Raw genomic sequence first — 27,612 nt, forward strand, 5'->3', positions numbered from 1 at the left:
CACACTGAGCAGTTGCCTTGTTGATTTTGACATTTCTAATTGGAAGTTTTCTAAATACATAGGAGAGTACATACCATGCCTATATTCCCATTATCCAGATTTGATAAATGTAAATAATTTGCCTTATTTGATTCAGTTTAAAAAGAGGAAAAAAAATCACTGCCCATAAAGCTTGGATCCTTCCTCCCATGCCCCCATTTCTGCCCCATTGCTCCCACTCTACTGGACACTTTCTACTTGACAGGCAACAAATGAAACCCCCCCAACATCAGGTGGGTGATGTAAAGGAAGAAAGGAAGGCAGGCCAGTTTTCTTGAGGCACATAGCCATCTTGATTCATCTTTTACTTTTCCACTCTTGAAGGAGATGACAGAAGAGCTTTCACTTGCCGCTCAACCTTCCAGGAAGAAAAGCAGCAACCGCTGATGGTAGATGGTGGCTGATCCTAGACTTCTGTGTCAGAGACACCAGGGGCTGAGGCAAACAGGAAGCCTGTGTTTGACTAAAGGACACTTGCTGTTCAGCTCCACCAATTGTTGCCAATGTGAAAGTGAAGAACCAATATTGCCAGATTATTTATTTTTCAAGATATCCTGAGAATCTAAATTTTTATGTGCCATTTCCCTATTTTAAAATGTTGACACCTCATTCAAATACACAGATCAAACAAACCAAGTTTTGGTGTTTGAGTAGACTATAGTTTGCAACTCTAGCTCTGTTTGATATGACAGTTTTTTACTTTTGCATATATATGTACACACACAAACACATATACATGCACACATATACAAATATATGTGTAAATATGGTTTAGATACATGAAAACAGCTCAGTGCCTAGCACATAGTAGGTGTTTAATAAATGTTTGTTGCACCTGAATATATGATTTACCCACTAGAATCTAGACTTCTTAAGATTTGGAGTCACATTGTACCACCACAGATACAGGGCAGCAAAGTATAGTACAAGTTGTGTAATGCACAATTCCAGGAGACACTGCTCACATAAACCAGAGAGCAAATAATGCCCTTGGAGTTGTGCAGTGCACAACTTGCACAGCCAGATGCAGCCACCCTGATGGACTGTCCCCACAATGCAGTGTCTGTTCAGTGGAATGGAGTGAATAGTAATGTTTCATGGTAATAAAACTGATTGGCAATAAACTGCTTCGATATGAAGTTCAAATCTGAGATTTCAAGATTAAAATGGCTTTTGCACTTCATTTTACAGAGGGGGAATCCAAAGTCAGAGGGCACCAGTGCCCTATTTATGGCCTCATAGCACTGAGATGAGAACCCAGGTTGTCAGTTAGAATGCAGTTTGGCTGCAAGTAACAAGATTCAAAATAACATGACTTAAGTGGCTTATTCATTCCTCAAGTAAAAGCCCAGAGGCAGGCAGTGTAGGACTGGCATGGAGCCCAGCCCCCCAAACTTCCCTGAGTCCCAGATGCCATCCAGCTCATCTTCCTGTCATCCCAAGGCTTTCGCCCTCATCCTCATTGTCCAAGTCAGTGGCCATCATAGCTGCATTCCAGGCATCACAAGAGAGGAAAAGGGAAAAAAGAAAAGGGAAAAAGCCAGTATTCAAGTGCCTTTTAAAGAAGGTTACCAGTAATTGACAGGGGGCACTTCTTACATCATTGTCCAGACCACAGTTGCATGGATCAACTGAGCTGCAAGGGAGCCTGGGAAATGTAGTCTTTAATCTGAGTGGCCTTGTGCTCAGCTAAAAGAGTGGAGTGCTTTTATTACCAAAAAAAGGGAGACATGATGTCAGGGACAATTTATAGTCTGTCACTGTGAGTTAGCCAGCTTGACGGCCTGATACTCTGCTCTGCCTAAAGCTATGAGGCGTAGTAAGAGCAGTTGGCAGGAGTTTAACCAAATGCAGGCTCTCAAAGAAAACATTACAAAGGTCTCATTCTCTAGCTTGGCATTTCCCAGGACCCTCATAGGTGAACCCTGGTCCCATCCTGAGCACCCCCACTCTGGCACCTTTCATAGTGTGTTCCCTCCCCCAAACCTGCTTGGAGCAGCAGTTAGGCGGCTCAGCAGACAGCTTGGGGCAGCAGGTGTGATGCTGACCTGACGAGTGTCCAAGTAATGCCATCCTTTCCCCAGCTGGAGCAGCAGTGTTGTGTGATCCTGGACAATTCAATACCTTTTCTTGTGCCCAGTGCTTGGTACCAAGGATTCAGAGAAGACTAAGATACATCCCAGCTGGCCCTTGAGGGGCACGTGGTCTCCTCAGGGGGAGACACAGCATTCACGCACTCTAAGGCAGAGTAGGGTGAGCATTATTTAAGAACTGGCAAGATGCCTAGGCGAGTTTGGAAAGAGAATTGCCAGATCAGTGCAAAGAGTGCTGCAAAGGCGTAACAGGATGCTCAAGGGACAGGCTTTGAAAGAGAGATGCAGGGGAAGAGGAGGGATGGAATTCTAGGTGGAGGGCAAACCTGAGCACAGGCGTGGCACCGTGATAGTGCAGGGTACAGGTGTGGAATGTGGGGTAGCCTGGAGTGGCTGGAACCTGGAATACCTGGAGATGGGAAGAGGATCAGGATGCTGGAGTAGGCTGAGGTTCACATGGTGAAGAGCACTCCCTACCCGACTGTTGAACTTGGTGGTGGTTCTGTAGGTGGTGGAGATGCTGAGTTTGTGAGTGTGCTGGGGAGTGACAGGGTCAGATGCACTTGTCGGTGAGGTCTGTCTGGCTGATGGGAGTGGAGAAGAATAGAAACAGAGAGGCTCCAGGCAGGAAGGCCAGTCCAGAGGCTCCTCCCATGGCCCCAGCTAGACGCATGACAGCTTGAACAGAGATGGCACCCAGGTGATGGACACATTTCTGAATCCTGCAGCATCAGACTCCTCCAAACTCCTTCCCCCAGCAAGCCATGCCCCCTCACTCCAGCCTTTGTGTTGTGCCTGCAATCCCCTCTACCATCCTGTCCTCTGCCCTCCCTACCTGGCTGGTTCCTGCCTGGCCCCTGGGACTCAGCTGGGGAACCACCTCCTCCAAGAAGCCCAGGGCTGGGTAAGCTGCTCACACTTGGGCATGTGTCTCCATTTAGCTGTGAGCCCCCGTGGAGTAGAATCACGTTCATTGCCTCAGGATGCCCAGTGCCTGGCACAGCAGGGCACATGGAACGTTTTCCTTGTACATGAGGCAAAGGAGGATTAGAACACCAGGAAGGGTTTGGCCCCCCCTTGTGCCATGAATGCCAGAGAGAAACAAACTGTGCTGTTATGACTAATAGGTCCCCCAACAATTACAGGACTGGGACTACATGGGTGCCTGTGGGTGTCAGGGTGGATGTCAGCACTCATGCCCTATACGGTTGGTTGGGGGAAGTAGCAGCTATTGGGTGTCACCAGTCCTATAGAAAGGTCAGGGCCCCTGAGCCAAAGGCCTGGATATTTCTGGAAAGAGAAGATAGGAAGATGTCCAGTGTGTGTTTTGGGGTGGGTTGTGTGTTTGGGGAGAGGAGCTCCTGGTGGTTTGGACCCTGCTGTGACTGGGGCATGAGTGGGGTGACCCCCCTGCCCTGCCGCACTCCCAGGTTACGTCCCCCTGAGTGTGACAAGAAAGCCCCGTGGAGGCTCCACTGCACGATTTCTGGTGGGATCCGGAAGCTGCTGGTCAGGGATGCAGGGGCACAGTGCTCTATATGTGGACAGGGCCCTGAGGGCCTAAAGAGCCTCATTTTAATATAAGGGGAAACGGACCCCTGGCAGATAACTGGGAAATAAAAGGCTTCAGGGCCAAGTGAAAAAAAAAACCCGTTTTGGTCAAATACCTTGAAAAGGCTAATTGGGTGACTAACAGGCCTGTAAAATGTTTGGCCTTGCTGATGGGAGGTGGGGAGGGAGGGTGGGCATCTGGGGAATACTTAGGTCCTTTGAAAAGGAGGGGAGAGAAGTCAGTGGGAGTGGGAGAAATTAGGCCTCCTGGGTTTCCCTCTTTCCCAGGACACTCTCTCCATGCCTCTGGGTCTCAGTCTCCATCTGTAAACTGAGGCACGTCTCATGAGGAGGTTAGCTCCTTTGACACTTGGAGAGGAAGCGTGGTGTCCATGTGGCACCACCTCTGGTTTCCATGACCTACTCCCAGAGGAAGGCGGTCGGCTGGGTCAGTTTTCTGTGGCCAGGAAGTCAAGAGTCCTGGGCTCTCAGTCCAGAGTATGACCTCAGGCAAGCCCCCTCCCGGTGCCCCTGGCCCATGGCTGCTCCCAGTATCCAATACAGAGGCTGCACCTCATGGCCCGTCCTCTGCTGAGGAGTGATGCAAAGTCCAACCACAGGAATCAAGGACTCCTGGAGCCCAGGCCAAGGGTGCACATTTTACACTTCCTTAGTCTCCGATGCAGCTGATTGATTTGAGAAAAGTGATAAAATTGCTTGGTTTTTGTCACTGTGAAAAATGCACAATTAGCCACTAGTCTGAAAACAGCCATACTGATCCTTGAGCCTGTTAATTATTATCTTCTGTCTTCCTGGCTGTGTGGCTAACTGACTGTGTGACTTTGGGCAAGTGACTTCAGTTTTCTATGCCTCAGTTTCCCCAAATGAAAATGAAAAAATTGGCCCAGGGGCTCTCTTAGGGCTTTGCAGCTCAGAATTGCCAGGAACCTCTGATCCTTTTAACACATTGTATGTATGTACGTGTGTGTTGCCTATGTGTGCACACATTGTAGATGTGTGCATGTCTGAACAAACCCCCAGTTCTAGCGGGGATGGCATCTCATGCAGCCCTAAGTCTCCCTAGCAATGATAATTGTGCAGATACTCGCTATTTGGCCTTACTGTCACCTGTCTGCAGGGTGGTAGTGCTCTGAACAGCACAGGTAAGGATCTGTCAAAGTTTCCATGGTCCTTTGGACAATTGGACTCCAGAGTGGGTGTGAAAATGAGACTAAGCATTAACTAGTCAAACTGCACATCCAAGCTTTAATTTCACCTTTAAAAGGAAATCACCATTAAAAAACCACCAGCAGGGAACCAACCACAAGAAGAGATTACCTAAATATTTCCCCCTGTTTATTTCCAAGAACATATTTAACTTTTAGTGTGTTTTTACATTTTTAAAAGCTTCTTTCTTTCTCCAGCCCAGAGCCTGATATGGGCAAGTCACTCAGTAAATATTTGTGCCATAAATGAATGACTGTCTTGACTTTCTTTATGTGGAATTTCAGTCTGATAGGAACTTGAGATCAGACATGGCAAAATGGCAGTCCATGAGCTAAATCTGGCCTACAAATGTGTTTCATTTGGCCTGAACATTGTATTTAAAGTGTTTAGATTTTGTGTCAATATTGAAAATCACTGAAGATTTACATAAAGATGAGCAGGTCTAGTAACACCACCCACATCCTCATATGCCAGTCATTCACTAGAGCTAGGGACTGAGGAGGCATAGAAAGCTCCAGTGTGCCACCATCCCCACCACTTCCAGCATCTAGCAGATATAATTTTAGGCTAAGATCAGAGACTGTCTAGAAATTGTTCTTTTTTTAAAACCAACACTAACTTTCCCGTCGGGAGATAAGAAGAAACTCACCCTGACATTAGTCACGGCCCTCCTCAGATGTAAATTTCTGATTGTAAATAAGGACACGAAGATATGCCAGGAGTCTCTGCACCAAAGCTGTCTCCCAAAGCAGATCTCACCCATAACCAGCCTGTCTTTGGAGTGACAACATATGTTGATGCGTGCGTATAAGTACGTATTTCCCCAATGCAGAATTGATGACTGTCCTGGAGAAGCCAGACTGCTGCTTCCCTTGCACTAACTGTAAAGAGAGCATTGCCCAGCACATCTACCCTGTACCCCCTTAAGATTAGAATAAGGTTAGATGGTTCCCATTTCCCAGAGACATGGTAAATATAAAAGCTTACAGGCAATATAGAAACCAGTCATATGTTATTCCTTGCTATTCAGCAAAGTAGGCCCCCCCTTTAGGATCTTGATTAACCTTAAAAGCTAAAACAATATTGTTTTCCAAATGTGCTATAATTGAGACTTCTCTCTCATTTTACTCTACTTCTGACACGTCCCACCAAGAGTTGTGAAAACTCTTTTCCTCGACCTATGGGATGGCCTGGGTCTGAGAGTCAGTTTTAGGTTCCAAGAGTCATAAGAGATCCAAGGCAGTATTTTTGTACCCACTTAACTCCTCCCTGATTAATTTACATAAAAGGCACATCTCCTGGTAAAACAAGACACCATTTTAAATTTGGCCAGCTCTCTCTGGCCAGTCTCAGCACCACTATCGGCCATTGGCATATGAAGACGCTCTGTCCTCAGCAGTCTATGACCCTTTAATTATTGTATTAGCTGTTTTCATAATTTTCCCCTTGATAGCATGTGCCACTGTTTAATAACAGCTTCTTTTAAGATATAATTAACGTACCATAAAATTCACCCATGTAAAGTGTACAATTCAGTGTTTTTCAGTGCATTAACAGAGTTGTACAACCATCACCGTGATCAATTTTAGAACATTTTCATCCCTTCAAAAAAGATGCCCTAACTGATTAGCTGTCACTCCCCTTGCCCCCCAAACTCTCCAGCCCTAGGCAACCACTATACTACTTCCTGCCCCTATAGATCTGACTATTCTGGAATTTAATATAAATGAAATCAGACACTGTGGTCCTTTGTGGCTGCCTTCTTTTACTTAGCATGATGTTTTCAAGGTTTCATGTGTATAATAGCATGTATCAGTACTTCATTTCTTTTTATTGCCACATAGTATTCTGTGGTATGGATATATATATATATATATATATATATATATATATATACCACATTTTGTTTATACATTCATCATTTGATGGATATTTTAATTGTTTCCATTTTGGGGCTATTATGAATAATGCTACTATGACAAATTCATGTATAAGCTTTTGTGTAGACATGTACTTTCATTTCTCTTGGTTATACACAAGTGTGGAATTGCTGCATCATATGATAGCTTTACGTTTAAGCAGCTAAGAAACTGCCAGACTATTTTCCAATGGGGCTGCACCATTTTACATTCCCATCAGCAGTATATGAAGGTTCCAATTTCTCCAGTCTTGTCAACACTTGTTACTATGATTTTTATTGTAGCCCTCCTAGTGACTGTGGAGTGGTATCTCATTCTGGGTTTGATTTGCATTTCCCTGATGGCTAATGATAGTGAGCATCTTTTCATGTGCCTATCTGCCATTTTTATGTCTTCCTTGGATAAATGTTTATTCAGATCCTCTGTCCATTTTTAAATTGTGTTTTATATTTAGTGTTAAGAGATCTTTAGATATTCTGGATGCTGGCCCCTAATCAGATATATGATTTGCAAAAGCTTTCTCTCACTCTGTGGATAGATAGATTTCTTTCACTTTCTTGGTAGTATCCTTTGAAGTACAAATATTTTTTATTTTGATGAAGTCCAATTTGCCTTTTTCTTTTGCTACTTAATGTTCTAGTAATATATCTAAAAAACCATTGCCTAATCTAAGGGCACAGAGATTTATGCCTTTTTCTTGTAGAAGTTTTATAGTCTTAGCTTTTACATTTAGATCTTTGACCCATATTGAGTTGATTCTTGTATAACAGATGACATTCATGTCATTTTTGAAAACAAGTTAAAATGTTAAATAATCAGGAGTTTAAAAAAGATGCAACTGTTTTTTGTTTTAATTGAAAACCATGTACTCTTTCATTAAATGTACCGTTTAATGGAAGAAAATTAACTCCTAACAAGCTGGTACTCTCAGTATTTACTTTAAAATTCTGATAAACTAAGAATTGTTAGAAAGGGCCTTAGTCATTTCTGTGTTTAAAAATCAACTGCTTTCAGCAAACACTTGAATAAATGAAGCCATATTATAACATGCTATATAAGTAATATGTTTTAAATACATTAAAAGCACCTTTATTGCCCAATTACAATGACATGGGCTTCAGTTTAACACTGTGATTCTACAACAGGGTGACTTTGTCCCCCAGGGGACATCTGACAATATTTGGAGACATTTTTGGTTGTCAGAGTGTGGAGGGAGGTACTACCAGCACCCGTTAGATAGAGGACAGAGATGTTGCCAAATAGTTACAATCCATAGAATGCGCCCCTCCCCTCCACTAGGAATCGTCCAGCCCTAAATGTCAACTATGCAAGTTGAAAACCCGTATTTTAAATCAGTGGCCTCCATCAGATACATTAGAAGAGATGTGCGTTTGCAAACCCTTTTGTCTCAGTTATAGCCTCGTGCATTTTCCCCATCTAACACCCAGCCTTTCAGAGGCCAGAATGTGCCCCAGCACCTCAAAACCCTTTATGGTGACAAACACCTATCAGGTCTTCCCTTGTGGGGGTCATTGGGAAAACACTTGCTTTCAGAGTTTAATTCATTTTGTATTTGTTTTCATTTTTTGAATTTTGAGATACAGTTGGATAATACATCCATTCCCTGTTCAACATATATGAGTGATCAGTCTCCTATTAAAATATATTTTGTCTGATTAAAGAACGACAAAGATAATAAGGAATAATTTGGGAGTACTTGGTACTGTGCTAGGCACATTTGCTGTATTATTTAATTTTCTCAATCATTCTGAGAGAATGACTATCATCATTCACATTTTACAGCTGTAGATGAGGCATGATGAGATTAGGCAGCTTACCCATGATCACATAGCTGGAGTCACCACTACTCCAAGTCAGGGCTTAAGAGGGGTCAACTGTGAGGTACAGGCATGTCACAAAGAATTTGGGTTACTCATTATGGGTAATCACAGATGTTTGCAGTACAGTTGTGTTCTGTCACTCAGTTGAATCACAGTAAGTGCCCTGTCATGGGCGAGAAGTAGATACACACAGCTAGCCACAGGAAATCCCGCCTCACCTGGCCATGCCCACAGAAGCGTGGCTCACCTGTGAGCCTTATCCAGCCTGCAGGTCACTGTGGGCAGCAACTGAGGACTGCTGCTTAAGGAACACTAGGATGTCCGTGTCATGACTTAGTTTCCTGATGCTCACCCCCAAATCAGTCAAGGCTTGTTTGCTTACGTACTGGCCAGCCTCTCATGACATGCTCCAACTCCCAGATGTCTCTCCTGACTTGTGGCCTACATCCCTTTGCACGAACACCAGCCGCCTTCCCCCAGCCCTCATACATACCATGCACTATGCGAAGTTCTCCTCGCCATCACCTTTCCTAGGCTGAGGTCACACTCCAGGCTCCTGACCTCACAGCCACTGGTCTTACTGGCACAGCACTGTGGTGGTAAACAATGGTAAACATCTCATAAGAGCTCACACTGCAGTTAAGCAGTAGTGTCCCCCCGTCCCAGCTTATCCCTCTCTCCGCCAAGACCATAGCTGTCTTTATAAACCTGATATCATCTCCCTCAGATGGTGCTTTCAGGAAAGGATCTGGAGTGTGAAAGTGATTAAATATATGTGTTATCATGGTACAAAAATTGGAAATGGGATGGTTCTCCACTTTAGCCAGTTTGGGGCAAGAGTAAGGTGAGACTGCTCACACCTGCCTTCTGGGTGTCTTCCACCACGTCTCTGAATGAAAGTGGTGGAAGAGATGATGACTGGTATTGAAGATGGTCCTCCACCCCAAAATCTGAAGAGGGACCTTGATCTTTGTTCTAGATATGCCCTTAAATTCCTTGAGCAAATATTTCCTTGCTCTGGTCCTCCATTTCCCCTTGAGGAAGGGTGTGTGCACTAGACAATTTCTAAGCATCCTTGCAGCTACAAACTTCTTGGAGCCCCTAAGGTGCTGGGGGCTGAGCTGAAGTGAAGCCTGTGGGACTCCAGTCCAGCGTAAGTAGCAATCTGCTTTAGTAGTAAGCCCACGCCCAGAAGCCTGCCTGGGTTTGAAGTATGGAACAATGATTGGTGGATGCCATCTTTCTTGAAAGACTCATCTCCAGGGATGGAGTTAGCATATTTAACACCCAGAATGGCCCGAGCAGGGGCCGTCTGGAGGGTAGAAGCAGCTGGCAAGGGCCTTCCCGGGCTGCAGCCTGAGAGCGTGCCTCGCCCCCTTGAGGTTCTGCGGAGCCTTTTGCTGCTTGTTTTTGGAGTCAGCCTCTTCCTGCCTGATTCTGCACGCAGGGCCCTAACTCCTACCCCTTTGGCTGCTTCTCTCTCCAGCCACTTTATACACAACAGCTGTAAATACCCTCCAGCATCCAAACACCAACTTAATCATATTTACCTTTTAACAGAGGCTTTTGGAGCACCCCTCTGTGCTCAGCCCTGTCTGGACGGACTCCTCACCCTCCCACCTTCAAAAACGTTAGAGGCTGGGAAAAGCAGGACGATTAAGAGACCCGAGTCCTTGCCTAGCTACCCCCCTTGTCTGCCCTGTGATCTCAGGCTAGACCCTGCCCCTTCTGGGGGTCAGATTCCTCCTCACACATAAATGAGCAACTTGGATTAATTGATGAGCTCTGAGGTCCCTGTTGTTCAATGATGAGTTTCTGGAACAATGCAAGTCTTCAGCCTCTGATCCTCTTTCTCTCTCTCTCTCCCCCTCTGGGTCACCCGGCCCCACAACCCTCCCTGTAGAATGCACTGCTGCCTGCAGGCCTGAGGCAGAAGGATCAGACCACCAAGGCGCCCACGGGCCCCTTTAAAAGGGAGGAGCTCTTGGATCACTTGGAAAAGCAAGCAAAGGAGTTTAAGGACCGAGAAGATCTTGTCCCCTACACAGGGGAAAAGCGAGGTACTGAATAATGTTGCTCTTGTGAACATGTCACTCCCCATTCACTGCTGAGTTCCCCCTGTATGTCCGGCCGTGTTGGGCCAATGTGTCTTGGCCTCCTTGCCCCCATCCCTGCCTAGCCAAAACCACAAACCCACCTCCAAAAATATCAGTACATGACACAGACTTAGTGGAGTCTTGGGGTAAACTGAGGAAAGAGTTCCATCCATCCCTCAGACCAACAAAAATTTCCCCTAAATCCCCTTTAAGTAGGTGTCCTGATTATTTTCATACATAAATCCTGACGCTTCTGAAAGTGAACAAGGAAACGATTGATCATGATATCAGGACATATGGCCTACACAAGGTCTGTTCTGTGCAAACCAGGAAAAATAGATATCCTCCCTCTACACTAACCAGCCATGCTCTTTCCCAGATGTTCCTGTCTCTGGCAACTGCATCATCCCTTCCTTCATCCAGTCCTCTAAGACTCTCTGCCCCAGCCTAAGGCAGGCCATCTCTAAGGCTTGGGGTCAGACAGGCATTCCCTGACTATCAGACCTCCTACACTCCAAACCATTCTACTGTCCTCTTGTATTGTGTTCGCCCTTGCTCACTGTGCTGCCACCCCACACTCTCCTGTCCTGCAAACATTCTGAGCTCTTTTCCACCTCAGGACCTTTGCACATATTCCCTCTGCTGGAATGCTGATCCTGCTGTCCAACTCCACACTGTCTTCATGGCTGTCTCCTCCTCCCCTGTGAGATGCAGGATGGTTAAACCCACAGCCTGTCACTAGGAGTACTCTGGTCGCCATCCTGGCACTCCCACTCACTAGATGTGTGAGCTTGAATACATTTTTAGACCTGCTATGCCTGCATCTCCTCCTCTGTGGAGTGGGGATGAGGAAGATAATATTACCAACCTCATGAGGTTGTTAAGAAGACCGACTTAAGACATATAAAGCACTCAGAACAGCACCTTGCTATGTATGTGCTAGCTGTCACCAACTACCCTTTGGGTCTCAACTGTACTGTCTCCTCTTTCAGGGAAGGCTTTCCTGTCTACTCTGTTTGGGACACACAGCCCCTTCAGCTCCCTACTTGGTCATTCTCCATCTCAGGAGCCAGTGTGTGTCCTTCACAGCAGTTGCCATCTTACTATTACATGCGCCTCTCTCATTGGCTGTAAGCTCAGGGAAGGCAGGGGCTTGGCCTGCTTTTGCTCACACAGGATCCCCAGCACCCTGCACAGGGCCTGGTGCACAGTGGGGCACAACAGAGAGGTGTTGAATGAATGAATGAGTTCAAATTAGTAAATGAACTTGAATCTTGTGGGCTACTTTCTTAGAATATAACCCCATGAGTACCAGGACTGCGTCTGTGTTGTTCATCATTGCCTCCCTCCCCCTAATAACCCTAGCATATAGTAGACATCAATAAATATTTGTTGAATGAAAGCATTAGTTCTAATTAATTAGTTGTGTAATTAATAGTTTGTTTTCAGTCTCCTCCACTCTCCACCCTCAAGATTGTAAGTATGATCAGCTAACAGTCCATGTCTGGCTTTTATCTCTGTATCCCTATTGTATCAGCATAATGCCCTGCATAGTGAGTAGCTGCTTGATGAATAATTGAGTGGATGCTATCTTTCTTGAAAGACTCATCTCCAGGGAATGTGTTAGCATATTTAACACCCAGAATGGCACGCGCAGGGGCCGTCTTGTTTTTGGAGTCAGCCACAAGCTGACACAAGAAAACGAGCAGGAGTAGACATCAGGGGGGGAACTTTGAGCCACCACAAACCCGGGAATTGGGGCTCAGTTCAGATTTCATCAAAAGTTTGGAAGGTCAGGGACTCCCAACGGGATTACTGAACTTGGGAAGGATTAGGTGTTCCTGAGGCATCCTGGAGGGGGGCAGGGGAAGGAGGCCTTGACCACACGGGCTAGGTGTGCCTGCTGAGCGTGTGGGCACGAGATGTTTTTAAGCAAGACCTTTGTGCCGTGAGGAGTGATTTCTGTGTAGCTGATAAAGATAATAGAATCTCTGGATTTCATGGAGCCTCAAAACTTACATTGTCCCACCTGCATGTTTGAAAAATGGGGAAACCAAGGCTGTGGGAGAGTCAGCAGGAGACCTGGGTGGACAGCTGGCTTCCACTTCCTCGTGTACCCACCCCGTTTCCATTTTGGTTTTGGTTTTTATTACAACCATCGTGGGTGTGATGGCATCTCATTTTCCTAATAACCAGTGATGCTGAGCATCTTCCCATGTGCTTGTTGACCATTTGTATATCCTCTTTGGAGAGATGTCTAGAAGTCCTTTGCTTGTTTTTAAATTGTGTTGTTTTTCTTTTTATTGTTGAGTTGGAAAAGTTCTTTGTATGAGCAATACAAGATGCATTCAGATATGTGACTTGGGAGTGTTTTTCTCTCATTCTGTATGTTGTCTTTTCCCTTTCTTGATAATGTCCTTGGATGCACAAAACTTTTACACTGATGAAGTCCAGTGGATCTGCTTTTTTCTTTTGTTGCTGGTTCTTTTGGTGTCATACTAAGAATACACTGTCAATTCTAAAGTTATGAAGATTTATGCCCATGTTTTCTTCTAAGAGTTTTTTAGTTTTGGCTAGTCTATTTAAGTCATCGATCCATTTTCAGTTCATTTTGTTATATGATGTGAGATAGGGATCCAACTTCATCCTTTTGCATGTAGATACCCAGCAACACTTCTTGAAGAAATTATTCTTCCCCACTGAATAGACTTGGTACCTTCATCAAAAATCAATCTGCCGTAGATGGATGGGTTTATTTGTGGACTTCCAGTTCTATCCCGTTGTTCATATGTCTATCCTTATGTCAGCATCACACTCTTTAACTTTGTAGTTGGTTTTGAACTCAGGAAGTCTTGGTCCTCCAACTTTGATCTTCATCAAGATCGTTTCGGCTATCTGGGACCCCTTGTAATTCTATATGAATTTGAGGATTAGCTTTTCCACTTATGCAGAAAAAGATTATTGGAATTTTGATAAGAATTGCATTGAATATGTAGATTGCTTTGAGCTGTACTGCCATCATAATATTGTCTTCCAGTACATGAAGTCAGGGTATTCTTTTATTTACTTAGGACATCTTTATTTTCTGTCAGCAATTTTGTAATATTCCATGCACAAGTCTTCATCTCCTTGGTTCAATTTATTCCTAAATATTTTATTCTTTTGGGTGCTACTATAGGTGAAATGATTGCCCTAGTTTCCTTTTCTAATTGTTCACTGCTGGTGTATGGAAGCACCATTCCTTTTATCTGTTGATCTTGTATAACTGCTGAATTTGCTTATTAGTTCTAACAGGTATTTTGTGGAATCGCTAGGGTTTTCTATATATAAGATCATGTCATCTGTGATCAGAGATCATTTTATTTCTCCCTCTCCAGTCTGGATGCCATTTATTTCTTTTTCTTGTCCATTTGCTCTGGCTAGAACTTCCAGTGCAATGCCGAATGGGGATAGTGACAGCAGGCATTTTTGTCCCGTTGCCGATCTTAGGGGCTTATTTCCTCATTTGCTCTGTCAGATCCCGGCTCCTTGGCCATCGTCTCAGCAAGGCCTTCCATGGCCACCCTTCCCACCTCATTCACACCCCAGCCTGGAACTTCCCAGCCTTTGCTCTGCTTTACTTTCCTCCACAACACTTAATACAATCTGGTATCTTTACATGCTTTTTTAGTATCTTCTCTCCCTCCATTTGTAAATTGTTCACTCTTGTTCCGCTACCTCCTAGAAAGGTGCCTGGCACATAGAAGGCACTCAGTAAATACTCGCATGAGAATGTGTATGTGTGTGTGTGTGTGTGTGTGTGTGTGTGTGTGTAATTTTCCACACACAGAATTAAATTGTTCATGTATTTTGTAAACTTGATTTTCCACACAACATCTTGTCTTGGGTGTTTTCCTTCCTTGTGGAGATCTCTGTCATCCTTTATAAAAGCAGCTGGAACTCTAGTGTGTGGCTGCCCCATAACTGCCTCCACACTGCCTGCTGGCGGTCGCTGCTGCGGCCATCCTGTGCCTGCCTCTTTGTTCCCTTGCTCGGTTACGAGTCTGATACTTTAAACATACAGTGTTCTAAGAGGCAAGGATGCGTTTTTGCTCCCTATTCCTCTTTTAATACTCTGAGTGTATTTTATTTATTTTGTTTAGAAATATGTCTACATTTTTTTCTCATATTGGGACCTTTGGTTAGGGAATCCCAGACCCTAACATTCTATTATATTTTTCTTTTGTACCTTTTCCCTACTTACAGATTGTTTAAATTAATGACCAATGTTTTCAAGAGTGAGCAGGCTAGTTTGACCACATGATAAAGTTATTCTTTTTGAATGTGGAAGGCACTTTGTTGAAAATCTTCAATTCCTGTTCTTTGAGGAAGTTTGGCCCTGGGTCCCCAGAGGGAGAAAACCTCAAGGGAGTCTCAGCATCAAGGGGTCCACAGGATTCTGGGATGGTCTACCCGGGGCCGTTGCCAGAAGCTCTTGTGTGTTTGCAGGAAAGGCCTGGGTGCCCAAACAGAAGCCAATGGATCCGGTGCTGGAAAGTGTGACCCTGGAGCCAGAGCTGGAGGAGGCCTTGGCAAATGCCTCAGATGCAGAACTCTGTGACATTGCAGGTAAGAGGCCTTCCAGAAGCTTCCCCATGCCCTTGAGAAGGGTTTGACCCACATTTGGAGGGAGTCTTAGTTGCTTTGTTTCAACGTGAAAGCATCCTTGCTGCTTCTAATAAGGGCTAGAGGAGACCAAGAATATTAAAATAGAAATCTATGAAAAATCAAAACGAGGAAAATAAAACCACCCAAACCCCTCATGCCACAGAGCCATCTGTTGTTGCCATGAAAGATGTGGAAGCACCCCAGGGAAGGCCGACATGAGCCCTTTACCAGCCTCTGCTCAAGCCCCTTGGAAAGAGGATAAAGGGGGTCAGACCGGGGCCTGGGGCAGCTCAGGTTTGAGAGGTTCTCAAAGTCTGGAGCAAAGTCATGTGATTTCACAGCTCAGAGAGCAGGGTTTTGAGGCAACTGCCCCCAAGTCTTACTTTTGTACAACACCCTCCATCTTCATGTGTGTTTCTGTGTTTTCTTCACAAACAACCCCTAGAACTCCAGAAGGTGGCTTGATATCGAGCCCTTTGCCACTTGCCCTTGCCTGCTTCTTGCGGTCCAGCTGCTGCCCCACAGCACTGTGTCCCATCCCCAACAGGCTCAGCCCACTGCACACGCCGTGCAGGCCCCTGTCCCACTGTGTTCCCAGGCCCTGCAGGGTGGGTGGCCTTTTTATGCTGCAGACTTGGGGGCTACTGACCATCACCCAGGTGGTGACAGGAGGATGGCTGGGGTGGGGAGAGAGACTCAAGGCAAGTGAGAGTGGGAGGGGAAAGATGGAGTCAGCTGCGACTGTCTGGCTGTGACAGTGAGGTCTGGGGAGGAGTCAGGGAAGGTTCCAGATTTTTAGCTCCAGAGACTAAAAGGATGTTGGTGCCATTAACGAAGGTGGGTGTATTTTTCTACACAGGCTGCCATAATAAAATACCACAGACTGGGTGGCTTAAACAACAGAAATTAATTTTCTCACAGTTCTGGAGGTTAGAATTCCAAGTTCAAGGTGTTGGTGGGTTTAGTTTCCTCTGAGATGGCCACCTCTCACAGTGTCCCTCTGTGCACATGTCCCCTGGTGTCCCTTTGTATGTTCTCATCTCTTATTATAGACACATCAGTCAGATTGGATGGGAACACACCCTCACAGCCTCACTGTCACTTAATCGCCTCTTTAAAGCCCTTAGCTCCAAACACAGATATAAACCCTAAGGGACTAGGGATTAGGGCTTCAACATATAATTGTAGAAGTATAAAATCCAACCCATAACAGTGGGGTAGGAGCAGATTTGGGGAAATACTGAGTTCAGTTTGAAACCTTTGAAGTTTGATGCGCTCCCCAGGTAGGAAGCTCTCCAGATGGGGACACTTGTACACAAAAGTCTCAAGTTGTTCAAGGGGTCCACAGTGGCATCACCAGCATAGAGATGTGGGTGTCATTAGCATTGTCAAGCTCCAGGCAGAGGGCATGACAAGAGTGGGGGCCTAGGGCTCTAGGCAAGTGCCCTGGCCAGGGTAGAAGCCTTTAAGAGATGAGGAGTGGAAATGGGACAAAGATTCCCCAATGGGGGCCAGTTAGCCATAGATGCACTGGGAACCAAAGGCCAAATCAAGATGTGCAGAACCTGATACAAGAGTAGGGAGAGAGAAAGAGGGTTCAGGGCTGGCTGGGAGACTCAGAGGTAGGTGAGGCCAGAGGCCAGCTGAGGCCACCAGTCTAGGGGACTCAGTTGGCTGCAGCTATCATGTCCTCCAGCCTCTCATGGGTATGGTGCCTGAGTCCTGATGGCATTTATGCAGGGGACAGGAAAGGACGTGGCTTTCATCTGCAGTGGGATCATGGGGGAGGGGCAGTGAGAAGACTTATGTATGCACAAGGGTGACCGTGGGTGGCGCTGGCCACAGCCAGGTTGCAGGAACCCACAGAGTGAGTGGGGAGAGCCAACACATAGACTCTGAATGCAAACAACTTTCTTCAGGAGGCAGAACATTTGGAAAAGGTCAAAGGGCAGGGGCTTTAAGGGTGTCAGTGCTGAGAGAGGAAGGCTTTCATTTTCATTATGAAGTACGGAAGGAGTGAGTATTTCAGCCAGATGGACACGGATCACAACTGAAGGAACTTAACTGGTTTACTTTGCCTGCAAGTCAAGATTTGTTGTGAAAAGCCACACAAGTCGTACTAGATCCTACACTATGTGCATGTATTTCAGTGGAACTATTCTGCTGATGAGGGGTGTGGGGGTCCCTTGACGGTGCAGTGGGGAGGTAGGTGGAGGGCACCTTAGCCCAGCATCTCCCACGGACTCGCCCTGGAGCTGTTTTTGTCCTGGTGCCTCCCCTCCCATCACCCTCCATGACGTCACTCCCCTCATTCAGCAGCTCGGAGGGATAATCAAATGACTCCACTGTCAGAACCGCCCATTCCTGCACCAAAATAGAACTGCAATATTGTGCTAAGTTTCTGTGTTGATTTCTTGAAACTGTTTCCATTTTTGTTGGCGTGACTAATTATCATTATGTGCTCATGATACCATACCCATCCGTTGTCCAAAGGGGAGGGGAGAGCTGCAAGCGGACACCAGTGTCAGCTGGCTGGCCTTGGGTGCCGTCGTTGCCTATCAGCCATTTGAAAGGTGTCATTGTTTCTGGGGAAGGAGGGACTCAATAGCTGTTGACCACCAAGTGTGTCCCAGGCAGTGGGAGTTGCTCCTGATACCTCGCTGCATTTGTTGACCACAGCCAACAGAAGAAGTGAGCGCAATTGTGCATGTGTATGGATGGAGCAAGTAGGCAGGGTGAGGGTAAATGCCTTGCCCACAGGGTTTGAACCTAGGCAGCGTCACCATCCAGTGCAGCCCCGATAAAGCCCCCCAAGTGGGGAGGTGGACACAAAGCGTAGGCAAGAACGGGTGGCAGCCGGGCCTAGGGGAGTGTTGGGAGAGGCTGGGCAAAAGCAGGGGTTCGGGAGAGAGGTTGTGGCATTCAGAGCATGGGGGGATGTAGAAGGCAGACCCAGGTGAGGCTAAAGATTGAGGTGGATGGCGGAGCTGCTCCTGAGAATGTGGCTCCTCCGAGAGACCAGCTGTTCCTAGTGCTGGATCAGAGGTCGAGATGACTCTAGGCGTTCTGGCCGGAGGCAGCAGAAATCAGAGCTGGGCGGCTGCAAGGAGAGCGGCCAGGAGTCGTGGAAAGGCGCCACATGAGATGAGGGGGGACATCCTGCTGGAGTGCTGGGTGTGGTGAGCCCATGGTGGGGCGAGGTGTGGAGCCAGGAGTGTGGGTGACGCATGAGTGAAAGGAAAGTAGGGCAAGGAGGGCACAGGGTCTGTGGGTCATCGGTACTCCCAGGCCGAGCATTCCCATGAATTCAGCCTTTGTTCACTCACCCACACATTCCACAGCCAGTACCCAGGGCCTCCCTGTGTGCCAGGCTACTGAGGAGCCCTGGTGAAAGAATTGTAGGTAAAAACCCGGTTCCTGCCCTGCAGAGCTGACATCAAACAGTATTAAATGAGCTGAGTGTCATAGCAGCAAAAGGAGAGGGTGCAAGAGGACGGCTAGATTAAGTGGTGAGACCGGGGGAGATGAGGGTAGAGACTGAAGCTGAGCCAGAAGGAAGACGCATAGGGGTGAAGGGGGCTGGGGTGGAGGGGAGGCATCTCGGGCAGGGATGTGGCAGCGGCAAGGCTCTCAGCTGGGGAAGAGGTGGTGTGACCACCCTCCCCCCAGCCACTGGCTTTGCAGGTGCGCTCACAGCAGGCTTGGCAACCAGGCGGTGGTAGGAACACGCAGGAGGGCCCCCAGCAGGTGTGTCACCAACCTAGCTGTGGCTCTGCAGGCAAGGCCTGTGAACTCTCACCTGTTTGTTCACCTTCTTGGTGTACACCGCTCACACACTCATCCATTCACTCATGGAGTCAGTGTGCATTTTTGAACTCCTACCATATGCTAGCAGGAATCAAATCCAGTCCCTGCCTTTGAGGGGTCCAGGATGTAATGAAGATGACAGACCAAAAAACATAAATTTCAATTACACAATTACAACTGCACAGGGTGGTGAGCAGAACATATGAGCAGGCCCCTCACAGTGCTGGGTTCTTGGCATGTGACCTTGGGATGTAGCCCAGAGGCCACTGGGAGTCAGTTGTGAGCACCTGGCATCATCAGTGCCTCCTCTAGTCAAGGCTGTGATCCTGGCCCACTGTTAGGGACCCTTCAGGTGGGGCAGGACCCAGGAAGGAATGGGGTAGGGGACTCACCGGCCAGAAGGGCCAACCCCCATGCCACCCCAAGGGCAACCTGCACCCCTAGCCACTGTGACTGTAAGAGGCAGTCTTAGCCAGCCCACGCCTGGCTCCTGGCATTATTTCTTGTCCTCAGGCACCTGTTCTCCTGTTCTCCAAGGGTCAGGGTGAGGCTTATCCAGGAGCTGTTCCACTGCACCTGAGTTCTGGGCTGAAGGGAGCCAGCTGCTCCCACCTGTTCCTAGGATGCAGGAAACACCCTCCTGCTGTCTGCCCAGAGCCAGCCCAAGCAGCTGGCCCTGGAGAAGCCCAGGATGCATGCAGCTATCTCTTTGCATCCTGAGTAGAATTACAGAGTGAACCCTGCCAAGGCAGAAGAGGAAAGAGAACTTAATGTTCTTTATCAGAGTTCAAAAATAGTCCTTTTTGAGTTTTGAGGAAGATCTAGACTAAAAAAAAAAAAAAAATCACTTTCCCTAGTGCTAAATTAGCCTTGTCAGTATCTGCAAAGAATGAAGCTGCAGGCAATGCTGAGATGCTGTTTTCCTCCATCGTTCACTCGTGGTGACGTGGTGTGCAGAACCAAGCCAGAGGAAAGTCATAGTTTAGTGCCTATGGTGGGTGGCTTGAGAGCCCCCAGGCATTCTGCCCAGCGGAGGATATTTAGCTTGGTGCCTCCCCACTTCCTTCCTTCCCTCCCTCCCTTCTTGGAACCTTGATTTCCTCTGAACTGCAAAATGGTTTTATTTTTTCTTATGCCTGTATTGATTGTATTACCTCCTACGATATATATTGTCTGTCCTGCTTCCAACATCAAGGGGCAGTTTCAGAACTTTAGAACTGCTGGTTAGAACTTAGCATGTAGAAGAGTGGGTGGAGATATTAACTAACTTAGAAGCCAGTAGAGTCCTCGCTGAACAGTCTTTGGCAAACCATTTCCCTGTCGATCCTGCTGGAAAAGTTGGGGGCCAACGGCATTGCCCTGGATGCTTGTTGTAAAAAATCAGACAGAAGAAAAGATGAGATGTTTTGTGGTTAAGCCCTATATGAAGGTGAGAGACCAGTGTTCAGATGCACTCCGTTTTACAGGTGAGAAGACTGAGGCCCCCAAACTGGAAGTGACCTGGAGGAGGTTACCCAACAAATTAGTACCAGGGTCCAGACTGGAGCTCAGGTCTTTTTCGTCTGTCCCCTGGTACTTCCTTGTAACCCTCCTGCCTCTGCCCCCATTTCCGGACCATTCTGTGAACCTGGCATGGGCACAAAATGCATCTTCCATATTCTACCTCTCTATACACTCTAAGCTGGACCAGCTGCCCCTGTGAGGTTATGGCTTTCATGATTCCCAGCAACCTTTCCAAACTGTTTTTTTAAACCTGGAATTCCAGCAGCAGCCCAGAAGCACCTCTCCCTGTGTGGGAGCTGGAAGAGCATCTCCAGAAGGTGACCTGCAGGGATCTGATGCACCTGCCACGGACTCAGGCCTCAGCTCCCACTGCCCACGTAGACATAGCTTAAATTAAAGCCCAGAGAGCTGAAAAAAACGCAGATGCCTCTCTCCCTAGCAGGTCTCCTTAGTGATGAGCAGGCGATTCTAATTTTAGCAGAGAAGATTCGTAGAATGTGCGAAACAGGAGGGCCTTTGCAGTCAGCTCCTCTGTGGTTCTCAGCTGCCACTGAGCATCAGAATCATCCAAAGAGATGAAAAATATATCTCCAGAGATTCAGATCAGTTGCTCTAGGAGGAATATTGATATTGTCTTAAAGCTTCTGGGTGATTTATATGTGCAGCCATGATCAAGAAGCAGTGGTCAATCGCTTCTTGCCCTTCTGGCTAAAATCAAGTGTAGTATCTGTTCTCATCAGTTTAATATCTGATACATTCTCTATCCAAAGAGAATATATTTAATGGATTTTGGAGCAAGAAGGTGGAATAAAAGCTTGCTCTGTCCACTCCATGCACCGACCTGTCATTGAAGTGCCTCTGGGAATGGTGCACACACACACACACACACAAACAGTGGTCTTGTGTCACCCCTCATTGCACAGAGGAGGCTGAAGCCCAGAGAGGAGTGGAGACTTACCTCAGGTCACACAGCATCCAGGGCATAGTCAGGACTGAAAGTTTGGTGTCGTGACTCTTCATTAAGGGCTCTCATGTTGTCCCTCTGACTAAAAATCATGTCTAATGAAATGGCTGGGGGAATAAAAAAATCCATCAGCAAATATTTATAAAATAGTGTATTCTGGAAGAGGTGGAAGAGAGGTAATGTTCTTCCCTGATCTTTGAAAGCCCATAGTCCAATTAAGGAAGCACACATGTGCCCTGATATCTCTAACACTGAGTAGACTATGTGCTGTGATAAGGACACCAGGTTCCAGAGAGGGACAGAGAAGAAGCCAGGAGGACTCCCTGAGGAGGGAAGCATTATTCCAAGTCTTGAAGGACTAGGAGGTGGAGCTGTTAGGTCTAGAATAGGATGCTCAGTTGGATTTGAATTTCAGATAAACAACAAATAAATTTTAATCTAAGTAGATCTCAAATACTGAATGGGACATACTTATACTAAAACATTATTCATTGCTTATCTGAAATTCCAAATTAACTGGGTGTCCTGTATTTTTATTTCCTAAATCTAGCAACCCTACAGGAGGGATTTCAGCAGTGCAAATGGAGAGAGACTCACCAGAAGAGACAGGATGGGCAGGAGCAGGAGAATGCACTGCGCTGTGACTGTCAGTGTCACTGGAGCAGAAAGGGTGTGGGCGAGGCACAAGGCTGTGCAAGCAGGGCCAGCCCAGGGAGGGCTGGTGAAGCCAGGCTCTGGGTCACAAGCCACCATACTCCCACGAGGACAATGGCAACAGCCTTCCCATACCCCACATCCTTCCCTCCCATCTGTCATCAGTTTTCCACACACAGCCAGGGCGACAGTCACAAAAATTGAGTTAGACCATCTCACTCCCTGCTAAGGCCTTCCGTGGCTGCCCAGGCCACACCTAGAAAAGGACATCCCAACACTTTACCTCAACCTAGAGGACCTCAACCTAGCAGAACCCAAACAACCATGTCTGTTTGAATAAAATCTACTCCAAAGGGTTGTTGTGAGGATTCAGGGGAATAGTGTCAGGCAGAGTTCTCAACCTGCACTGCCCCCTGAACTCAACTAGGGAACTTTAAAAAAAGCAGGTGCCTCGGTCCCACCCCCAGAGATTGTTGAATTGGGCTGGGATAGGCCTGGGCATCTGGAGTTTCAAAAGATTCCCCAGTGATTCCAAAGTGCAGTCAGGCTGCGACTCAGGTACCCTGTATTCTCTGGAGCAAGCGCCCAGTGAGCGGGGCCGTCATTACCTCTACCAACTTCATTTCTGTCCCTCTTCCATTTTCCCCTCCCTCCACGGCCTTCCACTCTCTGAGCCTCAGGGCTTTCCCACTTGCCATCCCCTCTGCCCAGAATGTTCTACCTCCCTTCCCTGACTTGGCCAACACTTACTTGTTCCTCCCATCCCAAGACCCTCCCTTCTATTCTCCTGGAGCACACTGAACGTTTTCCTTCCCAACACTAACATACTCTGTACTCATTGTTTCTAATTGTGTGGGTACCTGCTTAGTGTCTGTCTCTCCCGGGCAGACTGCAGGCTACATGGGCAGGGACCCTGTCTTTCTTGTTCCCTGCTGTCCTGAGCCCCGCACATCACATGGGCACTCAGAAAATACTGAACATATGAATGGATGAAAGAATGACTGAGCACGGGAGTCATGTGGTGAGATTTGCATTTCCAGAAACACCTTTCTGGCCGCTCTGCACTGAATGCTGGTCAGAGTACAGTAGGAAGATACTGAGACCAGAGATTACACAGCTATGGTAATATAGCCAGGAAATGACTGGGCTTCAGTCAGGACAGAGGTGAAGGAGTTGAGGGTGGGAAGGAGAGACACGGTATTAGGAAGGTGGGGACTTTTGGGGGGCGTGGCCATGTGATTGAGGTTTAACCCTGAGGGGACAGGTAGGCTGACAAGATGGAAGGTGCCCCAAAGGAAGAGGCTGTTGCCAGGAAAGATGGGTTCTGTTTCCGCCAAGTTGGGTTGGTCATGTCAGTGGGCCATCAGGGAGACAGGGGGAATCTGAGGCCAGGAACCAAAGAAGCCTAGGTTGGGTATAGAGATTTGAGAGTCATGTAAATAGAGGCAAAAGTAAAAATCAAAAAAAATTTTTTTAATTTCATGCAAGTGTTTCTTGCCATTTCTGTGAGCAAAAATTCCTGGGGTGTGGCATGTCCATGCTCAGGAAGCTCTTCTGTCAGAGAGGCAAGTCATGGCCCTTCCCCTGTCCCCGCAGCTATCCTGGGCATGCACACGCTCATGAGCAACCAGCAGTACTACCAGGCCTTGGGCAGCAGCTCCATCGTGAACAAGGAGGGACTCAACAGTGAGTACTCGGCCCTGGCTGCCCGGCTTCAGCACCCGCCCCTGCCCCAAGTGAGGGCGGCTTGGAAGTGAAGGCTTTCTCCCGTTCTTGCTTCCTCCACCTGCTCGTACTCTGTGGCTCATCGCAGAAGTGTTAGAATTTTATGAAGCCAAATCTATCCACCTTTTCCTTTTCTCTCCTGGGATCTGTGTCTTGTTTATACCAACATCCTAAAATATTCTTTTATATTTACTTCTAAAGGTTTTAAAGGTTTACTTCTTATATTCAACTTCTTAATCCACCTGGGGTTCATGTTTGTGTGTGACGTGAGAGGAGATCAAACTTTCATTTTTAAGTAGATATCCCATTGTTCCAACACCATTCTTAGCAGAATTCATCGTTTCCCCACTGGTTTGGGACTCCATCTTGATCATAAATTTCCACTCGTCCCCATGGATCTGTCTCTGGGTGCGTCTTCTGTTTCATGAGTCCCCTGTCCTTCCTGTGCCAATATTGCAATTGCCCCAAGCTGGCATTTTGGCCCCAAAGAGAAATGAGGGTGCCAAAAGAAAAGTGATCCCTCCTTTCGGAAGGCTTACACATTTCTTTATCATCCAGGCTTCATGTTATCCTCACAAAAGCTCACAGAGGTAGAATGACTGTTCATGCTCTACAAACGAGGACAAAATTGGAGAGATTAAATAATTTACCCTGTTCTTTCAGAACGTCAAAAGCAGAGCCCTAACCTCAAGGCTTCTCCCAACGTGCCACCCCTCCTGGCAGACCTCTGCAGGCGCGGCCTCAGGCCCTGAACCCTGCCACTGCTTCCTTCCAGAGTGTCCTTGTGTCGAGGCAAAGTGATTCCCCCATTTCTGTGAGCCACTTCTCTTTTGTCCATCACTATAGGTGTCATCAAACCTACACAATACAAGCCTGTGCCTGATGAAGAACCGAATTCAACAGATGTAGAGGAAACACTGGAGCGGATAAAGAACAACGACCCGAAACTTGAAGAGGTCAACCTCAACAACATCAGGGTGAAGCCCCTTTACTTTCCTGCTCCTGTGGGTGGGGGGAGGGCCACGCCCCCTGGCACCCTGCTGCCGGCAGTCCGGGCTTGGCTGTGCAGAGAGAACAGGGTCCAGTTTGACCTCTGGGTGCTTCTAGATCAGGAATAGGGGCAAAACTTTGAAGAGGAGTGGACAGTGTAAATAGGAACATCCCTTAGTCCTGGTTGCTTTCAGAAAACTGACATCAGGCCCAGCTGGTCACCATGGGCCAACCTGGCTGTGACTCTGGAAACCTGCCACGTTATTTTCCAAGATAAAAGACAGACAGGCTCTCAAGGGTGGAAAAGCCCAGTGCCTGCCAGGCTCCTGGGCAACCCAAGCCCTGGGAGGGGCCTGCTCCTGAACTACCCCTGCTTCTGAGTCATGGACATAGTCAGGCGATGCTACAGCCCTGAAAGGGAGCTGTCAGCCCAGATGTCCAAACACATATCGCCAGGTATGGCCCATGTCTCTCCAGATGTTTCCCACATGAACCCCAAGGGCAGAGGAGGGACAGATGGACAGGCAGTCCCACCCTGGACAGGCTGTAGGAGGAATTCAGAGGAGGCCCAGCTGCCTGCCCACCTGCTCAGCCAGGAGGCCAGTGGGATTAGTTCAGGGAGGGGTGGGGGTAAGACAAGAAGTGGGCCCCTCACTCCCTGGCTCCTCTTTCCTTTCTTCTCCGCTTTCTTTTAACTGGCTGCCAGCCCCATGGCACAATCAGATTGGAAACCTGCTCTCTCAGTGTTCCGCTCCACCTGGCCTCCCCCTGCTCTGCTCCCACGAGGAGCTAAAGTGGCACTCTGAAATGAGAGACCGGTAGAAACACAGCCAGGTTCTCACTCAGGTGCCTCCCTTATCTGCTCTGTGCCCAGTGCCCTGTGCCAGTGTACCCCTGGGCAGTGAAGCAGCTCGGAGCGGCATGGGTGTGGAACTGGCTGGGGGTCTGCTCTTCATCATGGGTCCTCAGGCAAAGGCTGGGCCCTCCCCAGGTCTTAGTTTCCCCTCTGCATGGGAGACAGTTGGACTAGGTCGGTGATTTTCACCTGTAAAGATGAAAAAGTGTATGCCAATGCCCACCCCCAACCCCTTCCCACTCCTTTCCCCTACTGCCCCCACCCCCACTACCAAGATCCTGATTTTATTGGTCTGGGGCAGGCCCAGGCATCAGCAATTTGTAAAAGTTCCCCAGGAGCTTCTGATCTGCAGTGGGGCTGAGACAGATACCTCTTAGAGATCATCTAGTGCAAACCCACCCCTTCCACAGACCTTGGTTTTCTAGAGAAGCCCAGAGAGGGAAAGATACTTCCCCAGAGTTACAGAGCAAGTCAGAAACATTTCCAATTGCTGGGGTGGAGGCCAAGCCCCTGCCTCTTCCTCCAACCCCGGTCCTAAGCTATTGGCACAACACCTCTGCATCCTCTGCCATGATTTTTCCTTCCCCTCTGGTTTCTGCAAACACAAAGAGAATTGTGGTTCCTTTCTGAAATTTTCAGGGAGGATTTTCTCAATCTACATACTAGAAAATTCTCCCCAAATCTCAGCCACTGGAGCAAAGCCAGGACCCTTTCCCCACTCAGCTTTTTGGTCAGACTCTCTAGGCATCTGGCTGCATGTGTGAGAGGGTTACTGCCCATCTGACTGCCCTGCCCCACCCCCACCCCCATCCTTCGTGGGGCTGCTGCTCACTACCTGCCTCTCTCCCTGCAGAATATCCCCATACCTACCCTCAAGGCATATGCAGAAGCCCTGAAGAACAACCCGTATGTGAAGAAGTTCAGCATTGTGGGAACACGGAGCAATGACCCTGTGGCGTATGTATGTACCTTTCTGTTCTGCTACACTGAGAGTGCAGGCCATAGAAACAGAGGGTTGATGCTTGTGGCCTCAGGACTGGCTGTATCCCACTGAGGAGCCCCATGTGGTATGGTAAAAGGAACTAGGCTAGGAGCTAGGAGAAGACATGGACAGAACAGCTATCTATTACCTGGCCACATCTATACATTATCCTACTTAATCTCCACAACCGCCCCTGATCCCCACTTTGCAGATGAAGAACCTGGGGTGCAGGAAGTTTAGGCAACTTGCTATGTCCAAAGTTGCATAGCAAGAAATTGGTGGAGCTGAGATTTAAATGCAAGTCATATTGACCCTAAAGCCAATTTCTCTTCACTCAGCATGTCACCTTTGGACAAGGCCTACTCTTCCCTAGGCTTCAGTTTCTCTATATCTAAAATCATTGTCTTTATCAGTGGGTCTTGATGATCAACTTCCTCTTTTTGTTTTTACCCAAAGCTTAAAAATATTGCCGACCAAATTAAATTATACTTATTATGAAGTAGCCATCAGCCATCAATTTCTTTTTTAAACATTCAAAACGTATTTATTGAGAGTCTCTCTGTATCCAGCACTGATTAGACTCTGGGAATAAAACTGTGACCAGGCTGGTCACAGCTCCCACTTTCATGAATATAATAATGGTCCATTTGGCCAGGTAGGCAACTAAAGGATAATAGTACAGCGTGATTAGTACAATACTAATGGCAGGTAAAAAGTG

The 27,612-nt window shown here is 47.3% G+C and overlaps 1 protein-coding gene and 1 non-coding gene across 3 annotated transcripts in view; both read left to right on the top strand.

Moving 5' to 3' along the window:
- Window positions 1-27,612, top strand: part of TMOD1 (tropomodulin 1) — a 79,836-nt gene that overhangs the window by 27,252 nt on the left and 24,972 nt on the right. For both annotated transcript variants that reach the window (XM_036888550.2, XM_036888551.2), the window contains exons 3-7: window positions 10,574-10,730; window positions 15,255-15,374; window positions 23,938-24,027; window positions 24,913-25,043; window positions 26,766-26,873. In XM_036888550.2, coding sequence (XP_036744445.1) covers window positions 10,574-10,730; window positions 15,255-15,374; window positions 23,938-24,027; window positions 24,913-25,043; window positions 26,766-26,873 — 606 coding nt within the window. The remainder of the gene's footprint in view (window positions 1-10,573; window positions 10,731-15,254; window positions 15,375-23,937; window positions 24,028-24,912; window positions 25,044-26,765; window positions 26,874-27,612) is intronic.
- LOC118914084 (U2 spliceosomal RNA) lies at window positions 21,412-21,601 on the top strand. The gene has a single exon (XR_005025463.1). It is a non-coding gene; the product is annotated as a U2 spliceosomal RNA (small nuclear RNA).

Source organism: Manis pentadactyla, chromosome 3 (assembly GCF_030020395.1).
Source record: "Manis pentadactyla isolate mManPen7 chromosome 3, mManPen7.hap1, whole genome shotgun sequence".
Lineage (NCBI taxonomy): Eukaryota > Metazoa > Chordata > Mammalia > Pholidota > Manidae > Manis > Manis pentadactyla.